Genomic DNA, 18,905 nt, shown 5'->3' with positions numbered 1-18,905 from the left:
TAAGAGGGAGTTAGATGTGGCCCTTGTAGCCAAGGGGATCAGAGGGTATGGAGAGAAGGCAGGTACGGGATACTGAGTTGGATGATCAGCCATGATCATATTGAATGGCGGTGCAGGCTCGAAGGGCCGAATGGCCTACTCCTGCACCTAATTTCTATGTTTCTTTGTTTCTATGTACCTCCCACTCCCCTGACATCAGTCTGAAGAAGGGTCTCGAACCTGAAACGTCACCTATTCCTTCTCTCCAGAGATGCTGCCTGATCTGCTGAGTTACTCCAGCATTTTGTGTCTATCTTCAATCAATTGCAATGTAGAATGACTGCAGAAGCTCATGTTCAGATCGAACACCCAAACCATTAATAACAATTTCTAATAAAAGGACACCATATAGCCACTGTGTATCCAACATAATCGAAGACTTGTCCCACCCCGGTCACTCCTGCTTCTCTCCGTTCCCATCCAGCAGAAGGCACAGAAGCTTGACAGACTCAGGAAAGTTTCGGGTTTTGGCCCGAGATTTTGCCTATTTCCTTCGCTCCATAGATGCTGCCGCACCCGCTGAGTTTCTCCAGCACTTTTGTCTACCTTCCATTTTCCAGCATCTGCAGTTCCTTCTTGAATACTTTAAGATTGTCTCAGTCTGTTCAGTTTTGACTTGACAATGCTATTGATTACTGAGCTGGAGGAAGTCTCCTGGAAAAAGAACATTGTTTTTGAGCCACAGGCCTCTCTCTGCCTTGTTTAACCTTGTGATGACACAAACAGAATGGGAAGGGGACCAGGAATAATAGGTGAAGAGATGTATAAGGGGCCTTTGAAGTTGAGAGAGTTATGTGAAAAGGTCTTTATCAGAAACCATGGCTGGAATTTTCCCCTTGGCTATGACTGTAATCCAACCCCTCATACTCAACTTCCCTTTCAGATAGAAAATACATGTAGATGGGGTGTAGAAGGGTCTCGACCCGAAACGTCACCCATTCCTACTCTCCGGAGATGCTGCCTGTCCCGCTGAGTTACTCCGTCATTTTGTGTCTATCTGGAGTGATATAACGAATGGCTATTCCAGCTTCCCCCTCGTCTCGAAAGTTCAACTCTGTGAGCAGTTGAACTATGTACTAGTTTAATTCATCCACATTGCACATATTGTTTTAACCAGTATTTTTACTACCTTGCACTCTGACTAGATGCTATACTGCATTTCATTGAACCTGTACTCGTACTTGTTCAATGACAATAAAGTTGAATCAAATCAAATCAAATCAAAAACCTCTCAAAGAACTGCAACAATGGACACAAAACGCTGGAGTAACTCAGGAGTTCAGACAGATTCAGATTCAGATTCAGATTCAGATTCAACTTTAATTGTCACTGTCAGTGTACAGTACAGAGACAACAAAATGCAGTTAGCATCTCCCTGGAAGAGCGACATAGAATATGATTTCAATAAATAAATCTATTTACATGTATACAGACATAGTGTATTTTCCTGTGGGAGGAGTGTCCGGGGGGGGGGGGGGGGGGGGGGGGGGGGGGGGTGGTGATTGGCAGTCACCGAGGTACGTTGTTGAGTAGAGTGACAGCTGCCGGGAAGAAGCTGTTCCTCGACCTGCTGGTTCGGCAACGGAGAGACCTGTAGCGCCTCCCGGATGGTAGGAGCGTAAACAGTCCATGGTTGGGGTGAGAGCAGCCCTTGGCGATGCTGAGCGCCCTCCTCAGACAACGCTTGCTTTGGACAGACTCAATGGAGGGGAGCGAGGAACCGGTGATGCGTTGGGCAATTTTCACCACCCTCTGCAATGCCTTCCGGTCGGAGACAGAGCAGTTGCCATACCATACTGTGATGCAGTTGGTAAGGATGCTCTCGATGATGCAGCGGTAGAAGTTCACCAGGATCTGAGGAGACAGATGGACCTTCTTCAGTCTCCTCAGGAAGAAGAGACGCTGGTGAGCCTTCTTGATCAGAGTAGAGGTATTGTGGGTCCAAGAGAGGTCATCAGAGATGTTGACCCCCAGGAACCTGAAGCTGGAAACACGTTCCACCTCAGTCTCGGGAGACAGTAGATCGGTGACGTTCCGGGTCGAGAGCCTTCTTCAGGACATCCATGTTCTCCAGGGATACTCTCTGACCTGTTGAGTTACTCCAGCACTCTGTGTCTTTTCTTGTGTATTAATCAGCATCTGCAGTTCTTCATTTCTACATTTCAAGAATTTATGAGCACACAAAAACGGGTTTCACCTGATTGTAAGCCTTCCACTGTTGATATTAGACTTTTTTTGGCAATATCTATCAGGTTAAAATTTAAAATGCTTTTTTTTACAACAAATCTTTGCCCCAAAGAGGTACATTTGTGCCATTTATCATAGTCTCTATGTTCAAAACTGATTGCTCCAAATTCGGCATTAAGGTTCATGTGCCTTTTGCACCACCTTGTGGCCATTTAAGAGACTGCTTCAAAGATATTACTCCAGTTACTGGAAGGGAATGGGAGTTTGAATTACATTAAGTGTCTCAGGTTACTCCATTAAAATGAATTGTATAAGTGGTTCATGATTTTTTTCAGTATTTTTTTTAATTAATGGAGACACATCCAGAAAAACGAATCTAAGACTACATGGAGGCAGAAGGAACTGGAAATAGGCACAAAATGCTGTGGTAACTCAGTGGGTCAGACAGCATCCCTGGAGAAAAAGAATAGGTGACGTTTCGGGTCGAGACCCTTCTTCAAATGCTGGAAGATTCAGATTCTTCAGCGGGTCAGGCAGCATCTGTGGCAACGTCAGTCAGAAGAAGGGTCTCGACCCGAAATATCCCCTATCCATGTTCTCCAGAGATGCTGCCTGATCCCGCTGAGTTACTCCAGCACTTTGTGTCCATCTGTGAAAGGGAATGGACAGACGCCATTTTGGGTCGGAACCCTTCTTCTGAGTGAAACATTGCCGTTCTATTCCCTTCAGGACAAATAAATAGAGTTGAGAAACAGTAATGCAGTCATGATTCAATAGACCAGGGAAAAGGTTGAGGCCAATGGAGATCTAGTGTGGGACATAAGACCATGTTATTGGAGCAGAATTAGACCAGTCAGCCCATCGAGTCTGCTGCACCATTCAATCATTGCTGATCTATCATTCCCTCTCAACCCCCTTCTCCTGCCTTCTCCCCATAACCCTTGACATCCATACTAATCAAAAACCTATCAATCTCCATTTGTTAATTTACCCAATGTCTTGGTCTCCACAGCCATCTGTAACAATGAATTCCACAGATTCACCACCCTCTGGCTGAAGAAATTCCTCCCCATCTCCATTCTAAAGGGACGTCCTTATATTCTGAGGCTGTGCCATCTGGTCCTAGACTCTCCCACTGCAACCTCTCCACATCCGGTCTTTCTGGGCCTTTCAATACCTGGTAGGTTTACCTGCGACAATGTGATACAATTGTCCACCTCCCTCCTTGAACGTTGGGGGGTTGTGTGTAGGAAAGAACTGCAGATGCTGGTTCCAACCGAGGATAGACACAAAATGCCGGAGTAACTCAGCGGGACTGGCAGCATCTCTGGAGAGAAGGAATGGGTGACATAGAAACATAGACATAGAAAATAGTTGCAGGAGGAGGCCATTCGGCCCTTCAAGCCAGCACCGCCATTCATTGTGATCATGGCTGATCGTCCCAAATCAATAACCCGTGCCTGCCTTCTCCCCATATCCTTTGATTCCACTAGCCCCTAGAGTTCTATCTAACTCTCTCTTAAATTCATCCAGTGATTTGGCCTCCACAATTCCACAAATTCACAACTCTCTGGGTGAAAAAGTTTTTTTCTCACCTCAGTCTTGAATGACCTCCCCTTTATTCTAAGACTGTGTGGCCCCTGGTTCTGGACTCGCCCAACATTGGGAACATTTTTCCTGCATCTAGCTTGTCCAGTCCTTTTATAATTTTATATGTTTCTATAAGATCCGTTTTGGGTCGAGACCCTTCCTCAGTTTGGGGGGGAGGGGGGTTACGATGGATATGGAGGAAAGAGCATAAAAGATGAGAATGGTGAACAGCTCTTCATTTGGCTTGGGAAATGGAGAAGGGCGGATGGCTAAGCATCTGTATTCTTCAGCCTGTTTCCAGGGCAACCGTGTAGGTGCTTATCAGCAGTCACATGCGTTGCAATTCTAGGCATACAATTGAAAGTGTTTTTTTCACAGCAGATTCACATCTCCCACTGACAATAGTCACACGCAGAATACTGAAATATAATTTTAATTGATGATCTTATGATTATACTCAAAGGAAATAGTTTTGCACACAAAGCCATGGAGGGTGATTTGCAATGGAACATCTGAATGTATTCATTATCATTTTTGTTTTGCAAACTTCACACTTGCGTTGGACGGGACTAAACACTGATATGTCTAATGCGTAGGAAGGAACTGCGCGTGCTGGTTTACACCGAAGATAGCTACAAAGTGCCGGGGTGACTCAGCGGGTCAGGCAGCACCTCTGGAGAAAAGGAATCGGTGACGTTTCGGGTCGAGACCTTTCTTCCTTCTTCTTCTGGGTTTGAAAAAGGGTTCCGACCCGAAACGTCACCTAGTCCTTTTATCCAGAGTCGCTGCCTGACCTGCTGAGTCACTCCAGCATTTTGTGTCTATCACTGATATATCTAATATTTCAAAACCATGTCAGAATGCCTTAAAAGTTCTGGTTATCAATTATTTTGTGAGTGTTGGGGAGGAGAGTTTGGGTCCATTGTGACAGCATTGTAACAGCTAAATATCTCACCGTACCCGACAGGCACGGCAATGTTTACAATGGGGAAAATCCACTCACAAGCCCGTAATTGACAAGTGATTATCTGAAGAAGGGTCTCGACCCGAAACGTCACCTATTTCCTTCGCTCCATAGATGCTGCCTCACCCGCTGAGTTTCTCCAGCATTTTTTTCTACCATCAACCAACCTTGCTGTTATGAGAGCTTCCTTCAAAAATTCAGCAAGGCCTCCTGACATTCCCAATGTGTTAGAAACATAGAAACATAGAAACATAGAAATTAGGTGCAGGAGTAGGCCATTCGGCCCTTCGAGCCTGCACCGCCATTCAACATGATCATGGCTGATCATCCAACTCAGTATCCCGTACCTGCCTTCTCTCCATACCTCCTGGTCCCCTTAGCCACAAGGGCCACATCTAACTCCCTCTTAAATATAGCCAATGAACTGGCCTCAACTACCCTCTGTGGCAGAGAGTTCCAGAGATTCACCACTCTCTGCGTGAAAAAAGTTCTTCTCATCTCGGTTTTAAAGGATTTCCCCTTTATCCTTAAGCTGTGACCCCTTGTCCTGGACTTCCCTAACATCGGGAACAATCTTCCTGCCTGCATCTAGCCTGTTAACACACTGATATTGTGACCACAGCTCATGAGTCAAGTGTGTTTTATTGGCAATATGGACACAAAATTCTTGAGTAACTCAGCGGGTCAGGCGGCATTTCTGGAGAGATGGAATGTGTGACGTTTTGAGTCGAGACCCTTCTTCAGACTGTCACCGATACGCCACCCATTTGTTATCTCCAGAGATGCTACCTGACCCGCTGAGATACTCCAGCATTTTGTGTCTATCTTCGATTTAAACCAGCATCTGCATTTCCTTCCTATGCACGTGTTTTATTGTCATGTGTCCCAGATAGAACAATGAAATTCTTACTTGCAGCTGCACAACAGAATGTGTAAACATAGTACACTGAAAAAAATATAATATGATATAATCACTGTGATAATCATGAAATAACCTATCATACTGGAGGCCAGCAAGAGAATGGTGATCTACCTCAATGACTACCGTTGGGTAGTATTTATATCAACCATGATGAAGTCTGAAGAAGGGTCTTGACCTGAAAGGTTGCCTATTCTTTTTCTCCAGAGATGCAGCCTGACCCGCTGAGTTACCACAGCATCTTAGACAATAGACAATAGACAATAGGTGCAGGAGCAGGCTATTTGGCCCTTCGAGCCAGCACCGCCATTCAATGTGACTTCTTCTTCTTTTGTGTGGCGTGCACAGCCTAAAGTTGTTGGACAACTTATTCTATTTGATCTTCCGTTTGTGCACGTTGAGTTGATTGCATTAGTCGAAACAGGGCGGACCACGTGAAGGTTGCAATCTTCCACCCCATGCAATGTGATCGTGGCTGATCATCCCCAATCAGTACCCCGTTCCTGCCTTCTCCCCATATCCCCTGACTCCGCTATTTTTAAGAGCGCTATCTAGCTCTCTCTTGAAAGCATCCAGAGAACCTGCCTCCACCGCCCTCTGAGAAAGAGAATTCCACACTCACCACTCTCTGTGAGAAAACGTGCTTCCTCGTCTCCGTTCTAAATGGCTTACCCCTTATTCTTGTGTCTATCACTTGTTACAATAGATGATGGTGGTGGCAGAATTAGCTCAGGATACTTCCAGTTTCCAGCCCCGCCAAGTGGACACTTCTGCTATGGGGCCAGTTGTGGGTGAGGGTCAGATTGTTGTGGTGCAGGTGTGGGTGAGGGTCAGATTGTACTGTGGGTGAGTGTGTGATTGTACTGGGGGGGATTGTTGTACTGGGGGTGAGGGTCCTATTGTACTGTATGTGAGCAGGGTCTGATTGTGCTGTGCGTGTGGGTGTGATTGTATTGCTGTCTGATTGTACTATAGGTGAAGTTCTGGCTGTTGTGCTGTGGGTGAGGGTGAGGGTCTGACTGTTGTGCCAGGGTGAGGGTTTGATTGTACTGGAGGGGAGAGACTGATTGTGCTGGAGGTGAGCAGGGTCAGATTGTTGTACTGTGGGTGTGGGTTTGATTGTTGTTGTGTGGGTGAGCAAGGTCCGATTGTATTGTGTGTGATTGTACTGCGGGTGAGGATGTGATTGTACTGTGAGCAGGGTGTGAGTGTACTGTGTGTGAGGATGTGATTGTTGAGCTATAGGTTTTACTGTGTGTGTGTGTACTGTGTGTGTACTGTGTGTGTGTGTGTGTGTGTGTGTGTGTGTGTGTACTGTGTGTGTGTGAGTGTGTACTGTGTGTGGGTACTGTGTGTGTGTGTGTGTGTGTGTGTGTGTACACTATACTAGACTACACTATAACCCCGTGTGTGTGTGTGTGTGTCTACAATATAATAGACTACACTAACAGACAGTGTGTGTGTGTGTGTGTGTGTGTGTGTGTGCGTACTGTGTGTGTGTGAGTGTGTACTGTGTGTGGGTACTGTGTGTGTGTGTGTGTGCGTACTGTGTGTGTGAGTGTGTACTGTGTGTGTGTACTGTGTGTGTGTGTACTGTGTGTGTATTGTGTGTGTGTGTGAGTGTGTGTACTCTGAGCAGGGTGTGAGTGTACACTCACACCCTGCTCACAGTACATACACACACAGTACACACACACACAGTACACACACAGTATACACACTCACACAGCACACACACACACACAGTACACACACACAGTACACACACACACCGTGTTAGTGAGCAGTGAGAGCGTGAGAGTGCGGGCGCCGAGGCAGGCGGCGCTGGTGCGGGAGTTCCTGGGCCGGGGCCGGGTGAGGGGCGGAGCGGGGAGACAGAGTGACTGGGCCGGGGAGAGACCTGTAGTAGTGGGCCGCGGGGAGAGAGTGTGAGCCGGGGATAGTGAGCAGACTGAGCCGGGGAGAGTGAGTGTGTGAGTGTGTGAGCCGGGGATAGTGAGTGAGTGTGAGCCGGGGATAGTGAGTGAGTGTGAGCCGGGGAGAGTGAGTGAGTGTGAGCCGGGGAGAGTGAGCCGGGGAGAGTGAGCAGTCTGAGCCGGGGATAGTGAGCGAGTGTGAGCCGGGGAGAGAGTGTGTGTGTGTGAGCCGGGGAGAGTGAGCAGTCTGAGCCGGGGATAGTGAGTGAGTGTGAGCCGGGGATAGTGAGTGTGAGCCGGGGATAGTGAGTGAGTGTGAGCCGGGGGGAGTGAGTGAGGGGATACTGAGCCGGGGAGCCGGGGATAGTGAGTGTGAGCCGGGGAGAGTGAGCGAGTGTGAGCCGGGGAGAGTGAGTGTGAGCAGACTGAGCCGGGGATAGTGAGTGTGAGTGTGTGAGCCGGGGATAGTGAGTGAGTGTGAGCCGGGGATAGTGAGTGTGAGCCGGGGAGAGTGAGTGTGTGTGAGCCGGGGATAGTGAGTGTGTGTGAGCCGGGGATAGTGAGTGTGAGCCGGGGATAGTGAGCAGTGTGAGCCGGGGATAGTGAGTGAGTGTGAGCCGGGGATAGTGAGTGAGTGTGAGCCGGGGATAGTGAGTGTGTGTGAGCCGGGGATAGTGAGCGAGTGTGAGCCGGGGGGAGTGTGAGCCGGGGATGAGTGTGAGCCGGGGAGAGTGAGTGTGAGCCGGGGATAGTGAGCAGACTGAGCCGGGCAGAGCCGCCAAGATGCCGCTGGAGAACCTGGAGGAGGAGGGTTTGCCGAAGAACCCGAGCCTGGCCATCGCACAGGCCCGCTTCCAGCTGACACTGGGCCCGGAGCGCGCAGTCCCCGCCGTCCGCGGGCAGCTCATGGACGCCGTCAGGGACAACCGTGAGTGGCGGCGGCCCGGGCCACGCTAGGCCGAGGCTTCACTTGGGGCCTACACACACCCGGGGCCTAGGCCTCACATGGGGCCTCCCGGGGCTTCACTCGGGCCCTGCAGAGGCTCCTGGGCCCCCGGGGCTTGAACTCAACTGGGGGCCGAGGCTTCACTCGGGGCCTCCAGTCAACCAGGGCCCGGGACCTGCACCCAAGCGAGACCCGAGGCTTCTCCCGGGGCCTGTTCTCACTCGATGTCCGGGGGCTGCACTTATCTCACCCCCACCCCGGCCTCTCCTCACCCTCATCCCCGGGGCCTCCACTCCCACACTCACCCCCCACACACACACACACACCCCCCCACTCACACACACACACACACACACACACACACACACACACACACACACACACACACACACACACACACACACACACACACACACACACACACACCCTCACCACCACACACCCCCCCCCCCCCCCACACACACACACACACACCACACACTCACCCCCCCCCCCCCACACACACACACACACACACACACACACACACCCCCCCACACACACACACACACACACCCCCCACCCCACACCCCCCACACACACACACACACACACACACACACTCACACACACACACACACACACACCCACACCCCCCCACCACACACACACACACACCCCCCTCACACACACACACACACCCTCTCTCACACACACACACACACACTCTCACTCACACACACACACATCACACTCCCCCCACACACAATCACTCACACTCCCCCACACACCCACTCCCACACTCACACACACACACACCCCCCCACACACACACACACACCCCACACACACACCACACACTCACACACACCCCCCCCCACACACACACACACACACACACACACACAGACACACACACTCACACTCACTCACCCAGACACACCCACCCACGCACACACACACACACACACACACACACACCCACACCTGCTGGAGTCCCTCAGCGGGTCGGGCAGCATCTCTGGGTCGAGACCCTAGTTCATTCTGAAACATTACCTATCTGTGTCCTCCATAGACGGGCCGAAGGGCCTGTTTCCGTGTTGCATAAACTCTATGACTCTTTGACACTGATGCCTGTAGTTGTAAATTCCAGCAAATTATTTCCATTGTCAAACTCAGCGGGTGAGGCAGCATCTATGGAGCGAAGGAAATAGGCGACGTTTCGGGTCGAGACCCTTCTCCAGACTCGACCCGAGTCTCGACCCAAAACATCACCTATTTCCTTTGCTCTGTAGATGATGCCGCACCCGCTGCGTTTCTCCAGCGTTTTTGTCTACCTTTGATTTTCCAGCATCTGCAGTTCCTTCTTAAACAATCCGTTGTCAATCTGATCATTTCCCATGGTATTTCTGTTTTGTCCAGATATAGGCCCTTCTTCATCTCAGAGAAGATCCAGACTTCAGATTCATCCCGTCTTCAGCCCTGGGTTCCTTTGTTCCCTCCCTCTGCTTTCTCCCCATATCCCTTGATTCTGTTAGCCCTAAGAGCTATATCCAACTCTCTTGAGTACATATTTCAGTCCCGCTATCCCGGGATTTAACATCAATAGCAAGAATGTCCTTCCTCAAATTTGGAGACCAAAACTGTACACAATACTCCAGGTGTGGTCTCTCCAGGGCCCTGTACAACTGCAGTAGGTCCTCCTATACTCAAATCCTTGTTAATATATTCTATTCTCTCATGATTATACACCTCTATAAGATCATCCCTCATCCCCCTGCGCTCCAAGGAGTAAAGTCCTAGCCTGCTCAGCCTCTCATAGCTCAGGCCTGCAAGTCCTGGCAACAGTAGATCTTCTCTGCACCCGTTCCAGCTTCATGACATCTGTCCTGTATCAGGGTGACTGCAACTAAACACAGAGCTGTACTCCCAAGAGCTGTCTCACCAAGATCTTGTGCAACGACACCATAACATCTCAACTTATCCAATTTAAGAGGTTTTGTGTGATCAAGTACACTATTCCGCCAGTTACAACCTCAAAAAGAACTCCCAGCTAAACTGTCAGAACTGTCCCCTTCATGAATCCACGTCAACTCTGCCCAGTCCTGCGTTGATTTTCTAAGTGCACTGTGATCACTTCCATTATATTAGATTTTAGTATGATCGTAAAATCTACACAGCTGTTAGCATTGCTCCCTTTAATACGTGGGTCGACCACCGATTTTCCGGCACTCTTGCTTCCAGAGCCATCCATTTTTCCAGATCAACAGAGGTCATGACTTCCGGGGGGGGGGGGGGGGGGGGGTGAGGAGAGGATGGGGGTGAGGAGGGGGGGGGGGTGATGTGAGTCCAGGTGGGGGGGGGTGGGGGTGTGGGAGAGCCAACAAATATGCTGGCTCTGGCCAGCTGGAGTTCTAGAGCCCTAGCTGCAGGCGGCAAATTAGATTAAAGTAGGTGCCGGACCCACCAGTTGCCGGAAAATCGGCGGTGGACCTGTATTTTGGTTTGTATTGCCACAGAGCGAAGGGGAACTGTGTGAAGTCCTTGAATTCCAAAGCAATGATATGTTTTGCAGATATGGCTCCATACTATGAACAGCTCTGCAAAGATGTCGGATGGCCAGTTGACACAGACCTCTTGAGCAAAATGAAAAAGGCAAATGAGGAAGAGCTAAAACGCCTGGACGATATACTAGCAGATGCTGAAACAAATCTTGGTGAAAGTGAAATCAGAGATGCTATGATGGCCAAGGCTGAGTACCTCTGCCGGATAGGTGACAAAGTAAGGATTATCTTCATACCGCGATTAATTTATTGAGGGAAACATAGAAAATAGGTGCAGGGGTAGGCCCTTCGAGCCAGCACCACCATTCAATATGATCATGGCTGATCATCCAAAATCAGTACCCCATTCCTGCTTTTTCCCCATATCCCTTGATTCTGTTAGCCCTAAGAGCTAAATCTAATTCTCTCTTGAAAACATCCAGTGAATTGGCCGCCACTGCCTTCTGTGGCAGAAAATTCCACAGATTCACAACTCTGGCTACTAAGCAATAAGGTTTGCCTAGGTCAGTCAAGGCAGCTGGTCTGAAAAACCCTCCCTGTACGTTCTGAATTAGGTTAGTGTTGTATGTCAGTTGAAACTCCTCTTTAATGAAAAATCTACAGAGGTAGTTCTGCTTGAATGCAAATTGGAGATAATGCGATTGATGAATTGTAGAATACTATTTGCGGTAGGTGGGCCCCAATCAGTTATAGCATGAATTTGGCTTGGCAATGGAGAATTTGACAGAAATTTCAATCGGGAATTCGGGTCTCGACCCAAACCGTCACCCATTCCTTCTCTCCAGAGATGCTGCCTGTCCCGCTGAGTTACTCCAGCATTTTGTGTCTATATTTGAAAATGAGAATTTGGAAATCGACGAGTAGAAAAAAGCTCTCCGGGGGATAAAAGTCTTAACGAAGAGTCCTGACCTGAAACGTCACCTGTGTGTTATTAAATAAGTTGCTTGGAGCTTTGACAATATGTGATTGATATTGTTGAAATCAAATGCTTCAACATGCTCACTGAGTGGCTTTTTACATTCAGTAACTAGCCTTGATTTTACTTTAACAAAAAAACATCTTTTCAATGTAGGAAGGTGCTTTGACAGCCTTTCGGAAAACGTACGACAAGACTGTGGCTCTGGGACATCGCCTAGATATTGTGTTTTATCTGCTGAGGATTGGCTTGTTTTACATGGATAATGATCTGATTACACGTAACATTGAGAAAGCTAAAAGGTACTTGTAGCATTTGTTTCAGCATGGGTTCCAGTGCAACTGTTCATTTTCCATTGATTCATGTGAATTCTTTAGCATGGCCCTCGAGGTCAATATTGACCTGTATATATATATATGCATTTCAATGCTGTCCTGTACATAAAAAATATTCTAGCAACAACAAGAGAGCAGTCCTAAACTACTGTCTACCTCATTGGAGACCCTCGGACTCTCCTTGATCAGACTACACTGGCTTTAACTTGCACAAAACATTATTCACATTATTCCCTTTATCATGTATCTGTACACTGTGGACGGCTCGATTGTAATCATGTATAGTCTTTCCACTGACTGGTTAGCAGGCAACAAAGGCTTTTCACTGTACCTCGTCTGATTATAGATAGTTCGAGTGTCTCCAATGAGGTGGATGGTGGATAAGACAATAGGTGAAGAAGTAGGCCGTTCGGCCCTTCGAGCCAGCACTGCCATTCAATGTGATCATGGCTGATCATCCCCAATCAGTACCCCGTTCCTACCTTCTCCCCATATCGCCTGACTCCACTATCTTTAAGAGCCCTATCTAGCTCTCTCATGAAAGTATCCAGAGAACCGGCCTCCACCACCCTCTGAGGCAGAGAATTCCACGCTTCTATAAGCCCCCTTCTCTAGTTGTGGCATATCTAACATACTCTGGGCCAAGCTTGTGCCAGCTAGCAACAGCAGGATCTCAACCTGTTCAAAATGTATTTGTGGAGATGGCCAAAATTAATAAATCATAAATGTTTTTAGTGTATTTTAACGTGGGGATTCTTTTGCAGCTTAATTGAAGAAGGTGGTGACTGGGATAGAAGGAATCGTCTAAAAGTTTACCAAGGGATGTATTGTGTGGCAATTCGAGACTTCAAGCAGGCGGCAGAGCTGTTCTTAGACACAGTCTCCACATTCACTTCCTACGAACTCATGGATTACAAAACCTTTGTAACCTACACTGTTTATGTCAGCATGATTGCGTTGGAGCGACCTGATCTTCGTGAAAAGGTAAGCGTCATAATAGTGAGACTATTATAAACTCGGAGCAGCAAAGCTGGAAAGAGAAATTGATAGAAGTGGTTGTAAGTTTTAATTTTGTTTAGTTTAGAGATGCAGCGCGGAAACCGGCCCTTCGGCCCACCGAGTCTGCACCGATCAGCGATCCCAGCACATTAACACTACCCTACACACACTAGGGACGATTTTACATTTACACCAAGCCTACAAACCTGCACGTCTTTGGAGCGTGGGAGGAAACCGAAGATCTCGGAGAAAGCCCACGCAGGTCACGGGGAGAATATACAAACTCCTTAACGATATGCACCCGTAGTCAGGATCAAACCCGGATCTCTGGCGCCGTAAGGCACTGGCTCAACCGCTGTGCCGCCTTTAAATAAAGACACAACTTGATTCCAGAGGCACTGGGGGTGATGGTAACCAATGCATAGATGTTCATGATAATGGGCGATAGAACCAAAGGTGACTTGTGTCGTCTTACTGTGTGTTGTTGTCATCTGGTGCGTGCGATGAGATAATTTAATGGAGAAAATGCACAGAGTAGGGTTAATTGGAAAGTTCTTCAACGAGCCAGCAAGGACAGAGGTTGGAACGGCACCTTCATTCTACAATGAGCATGCCGTTATGTTTCAATGGAGTGGTAACAAGGTTTCAGTGTGGGAGGCACGGTAATGAGTTAGTTTGCTAGCTGCACGTTAGTGTATCAATAAGTTAAATGAAGAATTCATGAACACTTTCAAAGCTAAAAAGAGTGCAAAATGCTAGTAGGGAGGCCCAGTCAATAAACAACAAAAATCGTAATTTGTTCTTTAGGAGTTCCGCACACAATCGCTTCCCAGAGCTCTTGGCTCAGTATAGTGGATTTTGTTTTGTTAAGAACTATATGGATGGGTTTCAGATGGTGGGGTGGTGATGGGGATATGTGTGAATGGCCATGTCCGTCCTGTGCGGTCTTTTGCCCTGCGTGTCATAGTTTCACAGAGCTGGGAGACTTGTCTGGGTGTGTGTCACTTTCAGAGTGATGTTATGAAGAAAATAATCTGTTTATTATCTGTGCTGAAGATAGATACAAAATGCTGGAGTAACTCAGCAGGTGAGGCAGCATCTCTGCAGAGGAGGAATGGGTGACATTTTGGGTGAAAAGACTAGGCTTGTATTCACTGGAGTTTAGAAGGATGAGTGGCGTTCATATAGAAACATATAACATAAAAGGACTGGACAAGCTAGATGCAGGAAAAATGCTCCCAATGTTGGGCGAGTCCAGAACCAGGGGCCACAGTCTTAGAATAAAGGGGAGGCCATTTAAGACAGGTGAGAAAAAAACGTTTTCACCCAGAGAGTTGTGAATTTGTGGAATTCCCTGCCACAGAGGGCAGTGGAGGCCAAATCGCTGGATGGATTTAAGAGAGAGTTAGATAGAGCTCTAGGGGCTAGTGGAATCAAGGGATATGGGGAGAAGGCAGGCATGGGTTATTGATTGGGGATGATCAGCCATGATCGCAATGAAAGGCGGTGTTGGCTCGAAGGGCCGAATGGCCTCCTCCTGCACCTATTTTCAATGTTTTCAGTGGGTCAGGACCCTTCCATCAGACCCAGTCGTCAAATAACATTAGCGATGCTATTCCTATCATGTGTATTCTGTGAAATGGAGAGTCGGTCCTGGAAATGAGGATGGAGTTGAAGGTTGAGGTGGCAAGGTTTTTGGCAAATTAAGCGTCCATTACATGAGGGGAAAAATCTATAAAGAGCAGTGAAGCTGGATGACACCCGTCATAGTCTCAGCAGGTCTCCGAAAACTTTCAACATGTTGAAAATCCAGAAAAAGGTACGACTCTTTGGGCAACTACTCACGACCATACAGGCGTCACTCCACGACACGCGGGATGATGCCTGTATGATCGTGAGTAGTCGCCCATAGAGTCGTACCTTTTTCTGGTCGCCGCTGGATTTTCAACACTATGACGGGTGCCGGCAAATCGCGTAAGTGGGATAGTCCCTCAACTCTCACATTCGCTGCTTTAGTGGAGGAAAGAACAGCACTTCTCTCATTTAACTTATCTCACTCTGTTCAAATTTAATTTCAATGCAACAGAAGTTGAGGATCTGCCTTTTCAATAGTAGAATAAAGGGCAGGAAATAATGCTTCATTGGTATCGAACCATGGTGGCACCTCGAGGATCCCAAGTGCAGTGTTGATTCTGCGGTCTGATTAAATGGCTGGCATGGGAGGTAAAATTCAATGTATCATTCAAATGGATCATTGGGGTACTTCACATTTCTGAAAGGATGGATGAAAACTTTTGAGGTAAAGAGCCTGAAGACAGGCATTAAAATCACTGCTCGATTATTGATACAGATTGGAATACATTCCCCTTGGAGGATAATAGAGTTCTTGCCTCAAAGGCTATGGATTCTAATTTGAAGATAGACACAAACAGCTGGAGTAACTCAGCGGGACAGGGGAGAAGGAATGGGTGACATTCCAGGTGGCGACCCTTCTTCAGACCTGAAATGTTACCCATTCCTTCTCTCCAGAGATGATGTCTACCCCGCTGAGTTACTCCAGCTTTTTTGTGTCTATCTTTGGTTTAAACCAGCATCTGCAGTTCTTTCCTACACACTGGGTTGGTTCTTTATACACTGGATTCTAATTCAATTTATGTTTTCAGAGCAGAGATTGAAAGATTATTTTTGAGCATATTTAATGATAGAGGTACAGATGATTGAATGTTTCATTCTACATGAAGCCCATCATGTACCATTTCATACATCAAGAAATCTAATTGATGGGAATTCTTATTTAAAATCAGGTCATCAAAGGCGCTGAGATTCTTGAAGTCCTGCACGGCCTTCCAGCGATTCGGCAGTATCTGTTTTCACTGTACGAGTGTCGATATGGAGTTTTCTTCCAGTCCCTTGGTGAGTGCCTTTTTTAAAATATATTCCTATTCTCTGCTGAAGGCCAAATTATTAATTGGATAGGGTATAACATTAGTACCCACTAGGATGAAAATCGAACAAGCAAGAAGTTTATAACAAAAGATTCCTTACCTTAGTCAGATTTTGGAGGGTATGGTCTTTCACTGCATCCGACATTGCCAATGTGGGCTCCTGCACTTCGGTGAGACAAAAAAGTGTAGACTCGGAGACCATTTTGTGCTCGGTCCGCCAAGGCCTACTGGATCTCCCGGTTGCTAACCACTTAGACTCTCTCTCCCATTTCCACACCTACCTTGCTGTCCCGGGCCTCCCTCCCTTTCCGTTGTGAGTCCACAACCAAATTGGCGGAACAACACCTCTTATCTCGCTTGGGTAGCTCACAACTCAGCAGTATGAATGTTGAATTCTCTAAATTTAGATTCCGTCTGCTTGCACCTCGCCACCCCCCTTTCCACTAACAGTCCATTAACCAGTTCAACAGTTTGCAACGATGTAGTCCTCTCGGGATTACACTGTCTTTAGCCAACAATTGACCTATCAGGGAACCTCCTTGCCCGAGGTCATCTGTTGCCGTCCCAATTTGACGCATTTTTCTTGCTTCCATTCGAAGGGTCCTGACCCGAAACGTCACCTAATCATCTTCTACTGTGCTGCTGCCCACATTAATTTACTCCAGCATTTTGTATCCATCTTTGGTATAAAGCAGCATTACACGATAACTTTCCTTCTTTCTTTAGCCACGGTAGAACAAGAATTAAAGAAGGACTGGCTCTTTGCCGCTCACTATCGCTACTATGTTCGTGAAATGAGGATCTTGGCGTATAGTCAGCTGTTGGAATCCTATCGCTCATTAACGCTTACGTACATGGCAGAAGCATTCGGTGTTGGTGTGGAGTTCATTGATCAGTAAGTGGGTTTTGATCTTCTGAATGTTCAATCTTACTTTTAAGCTTTACTCAGATACACATTGTTTTAAGTATTTTATCTGCTTAGTCTTTTAATTATTTTTCATAGCTCTTTTGCTTTCCCTTCTTACCAAGGTGATACTTTCAAGAGTTAGATTTAGCTCTCAGGGCTAACGGAATCAAGGGATGGGGGGGGGGGGGGGGGGGGGGGGGGGGGGGGGATCAGCCATGATCATATTGAATGGCTCGAAGGGCCAAATGGACTCAGAGGGCAGTGGAGGCAGGTTATCTGGATGCTTTCAAGAGAGAGCTAGACAGGGCTCTAGCGGAGTCAGGGGATATGGGGAGAAGGCTGGAACGGGGTACTGATTGGGGATGATCAGCCGTGATCACATTGAATGGCTCGAAGGGCCAAATGACCTACTCCTGCACCTATTGTCTATTGTCTTTTCTATGTTTAGAATGGCTCGAAGGGGACTAAATGGACTCAGAGGGCAGTGGAGGTACAGGTTATGAGACTGGATGCTTTTTGGTCAAGAGAGAGCTAGACAGGGCTCTAGCGGAGTCAGGGGATATGGGGAGAAGGCTGGAACGAGGTACTGATTGGGGATGATCAGCCGTGATCAGGACATTGAATGGCTCAAAGGGCCAAATGACCTACTCCTGCACCTATTGTCTATTCTTTTCTATGTTTAGAAAATACTGGGGGTATTTTTTTGTTGCACTGGGGACTAAGGTGAATAAAACTTGCATTGCATTTGATTTACAGGGAACTCTCTCGTTTCATTGCTGCTGGTAGGCTACACTGTAAAATAGACAAAGTGAATGAAATCGTAGAAACCAACAGGTATGTATGTGCAACAATAGATTGTAGTTTGCCACAATTCTCCAGATGCAATATTGTGATCTGGAAGTCTGGACCAAACTTTGACTGTCAATTTTGATTATTACAGGCCTGACAGTAAGAACTGGCAGTACCAGGAAACCATAAAGAAAGGAGATCTGCTGTTGAACAGAGTCCAAAAACTCTCACGGGTGATAAATATGTAATGGTCAATAACTCCACAACGGCCATTTAGTTTTTGAATTGTTCTAGTTATTTCTCTTACTATTTACAAATCATGGGTTTAGTTTATGCCATTGTTGAACCTTATATGTATTAAACTTTGTAGTTTACTTGGCTGATGTGTAAACAATTTGAGCAATGTATATAAAATAAACACCCAGAGCACGTTTTCAAAAATATCTCAAGTATCTCAAAGGAAATTGGAATTCCAGCTTAAATACCAATTTTAAGATGTGTTTGCGAACGTTGCTCTGGGAAATTAAATGTTTCAAACTGTCTTGGTTTCCTTCCCATTGACATTCAAGTGTTGAGTTATTTACACCAGTTGTTCATTCCGTTAAACAGAAAGGAGAAGGTAGTGTTTGAGGCCAAACCTGTAACTCCACTGTGGAAGCAGCAAAACTCTTCCCATTTAACCATGTCCATAAAAGAGAATGGAAACAACCTTAAACTGGGTTGTAGACACTCGCATAGAGCAGGCAGGCAGCACTAACACCCACTTAGAGGCAGATTTCTAAAGTTAGAGCAGAAGCCTAACAAACCCAAGTCGCACCAGGTTCTCATTCTCTGCTCACAAACAGCTAACAATGGCCCGTTTCCTTTATCATTGTAACTTGTTTGCATATCTTTAATTATTTGTTCCATA

The 18,905-nt window shown here is 47.0% G+C and overlaps 1 protein-coding gene across 2 annotated transcripts; it reads left to right on the top strand.

The window, feature by feature from the left end:
* Positions 1-8,230: 8,230 nt before the first annotated feature.
* psmd6 (proteasome 26S subunit, non-ATPase 6) lies at positions 8,231-18,536 on the top strand. 2 transcript variants are annotated; one of them, XM_055647605.1, is made up of 9 exons: positions 8,231-8,246; positions 8,372-8,543; positions 11,116-11,321; positions 12,177-12,322; positions 13,120-13,339; positions 16,159-16,267; positions 17,026-17,194; positions 17,963-18,040; positions 18,147-18,536. In XM_055647605.1, the coding sequence occupies exons 2-9, from the start codon at positions 8,399-8,401 to the stop codon at positions 18,241-18,243; spliced, it is 1,170 nt and encodes a 389-aa protein (XP_055503580.1). In that variant the 5' UTR covers positions 8,231-8,246; positions 8,372-8,398; the 3' UTR covers positions 18,244-18,536. The 2 variants fall into 2 exon arrangements, with proteins under 2 accessions (XP_055503580.1, XP_055503579.1); XM_055647604.1 differs by lacking the exon at positions 8,231-8,246 and having other exon boundaries at positions 8,348-8,543.
* Positions 18,537-18,905: the final 369 nt, after the last annotated feature.

This window comes from Leucoraja erinacea, chromosome 16, assembly GCF_028641065.1.
Source record: "Leucoraja erinacea ecotype New England chromosome 16, Leri_hhj_1, whole genome shotgun sequence".
Lineage (NCBI taxonomy): Eukaryota > Metazoa > Chordata > Chondrichthyes > Rajiformes > Rajidae > Leucoraja > Leucoraja erinaceus.
This window is presented reverse-complemented; position numbering and strand designations above follow the sequence as displayed.

Excerpts from the sequence above, each read along its gene's own strand:
- psmd6 (XM_055647605.1), top strand. The coding sequence starts at position 8,399 with ATGCCGCTGGAGAACCTGGAGGAGGAGGGTTTGCCGAAGAACCCGAGC. Across the intron at positions 13,340-16,158 it reads GACCTGATCTTCGTGAAAAG|GTCATCAAAGGCGCTGAGAT; the intron begins GTAAGCGTCATA and ends ATTTAAAATCAG. Across the intron at positions 17,195-17,962 it reads GGTGTGGAGTTCATTGATCA|GGAACTCTCTCGTTTCATTG; the intron begins GTAAGTGGGTTT and ends TTTGATTTACAG.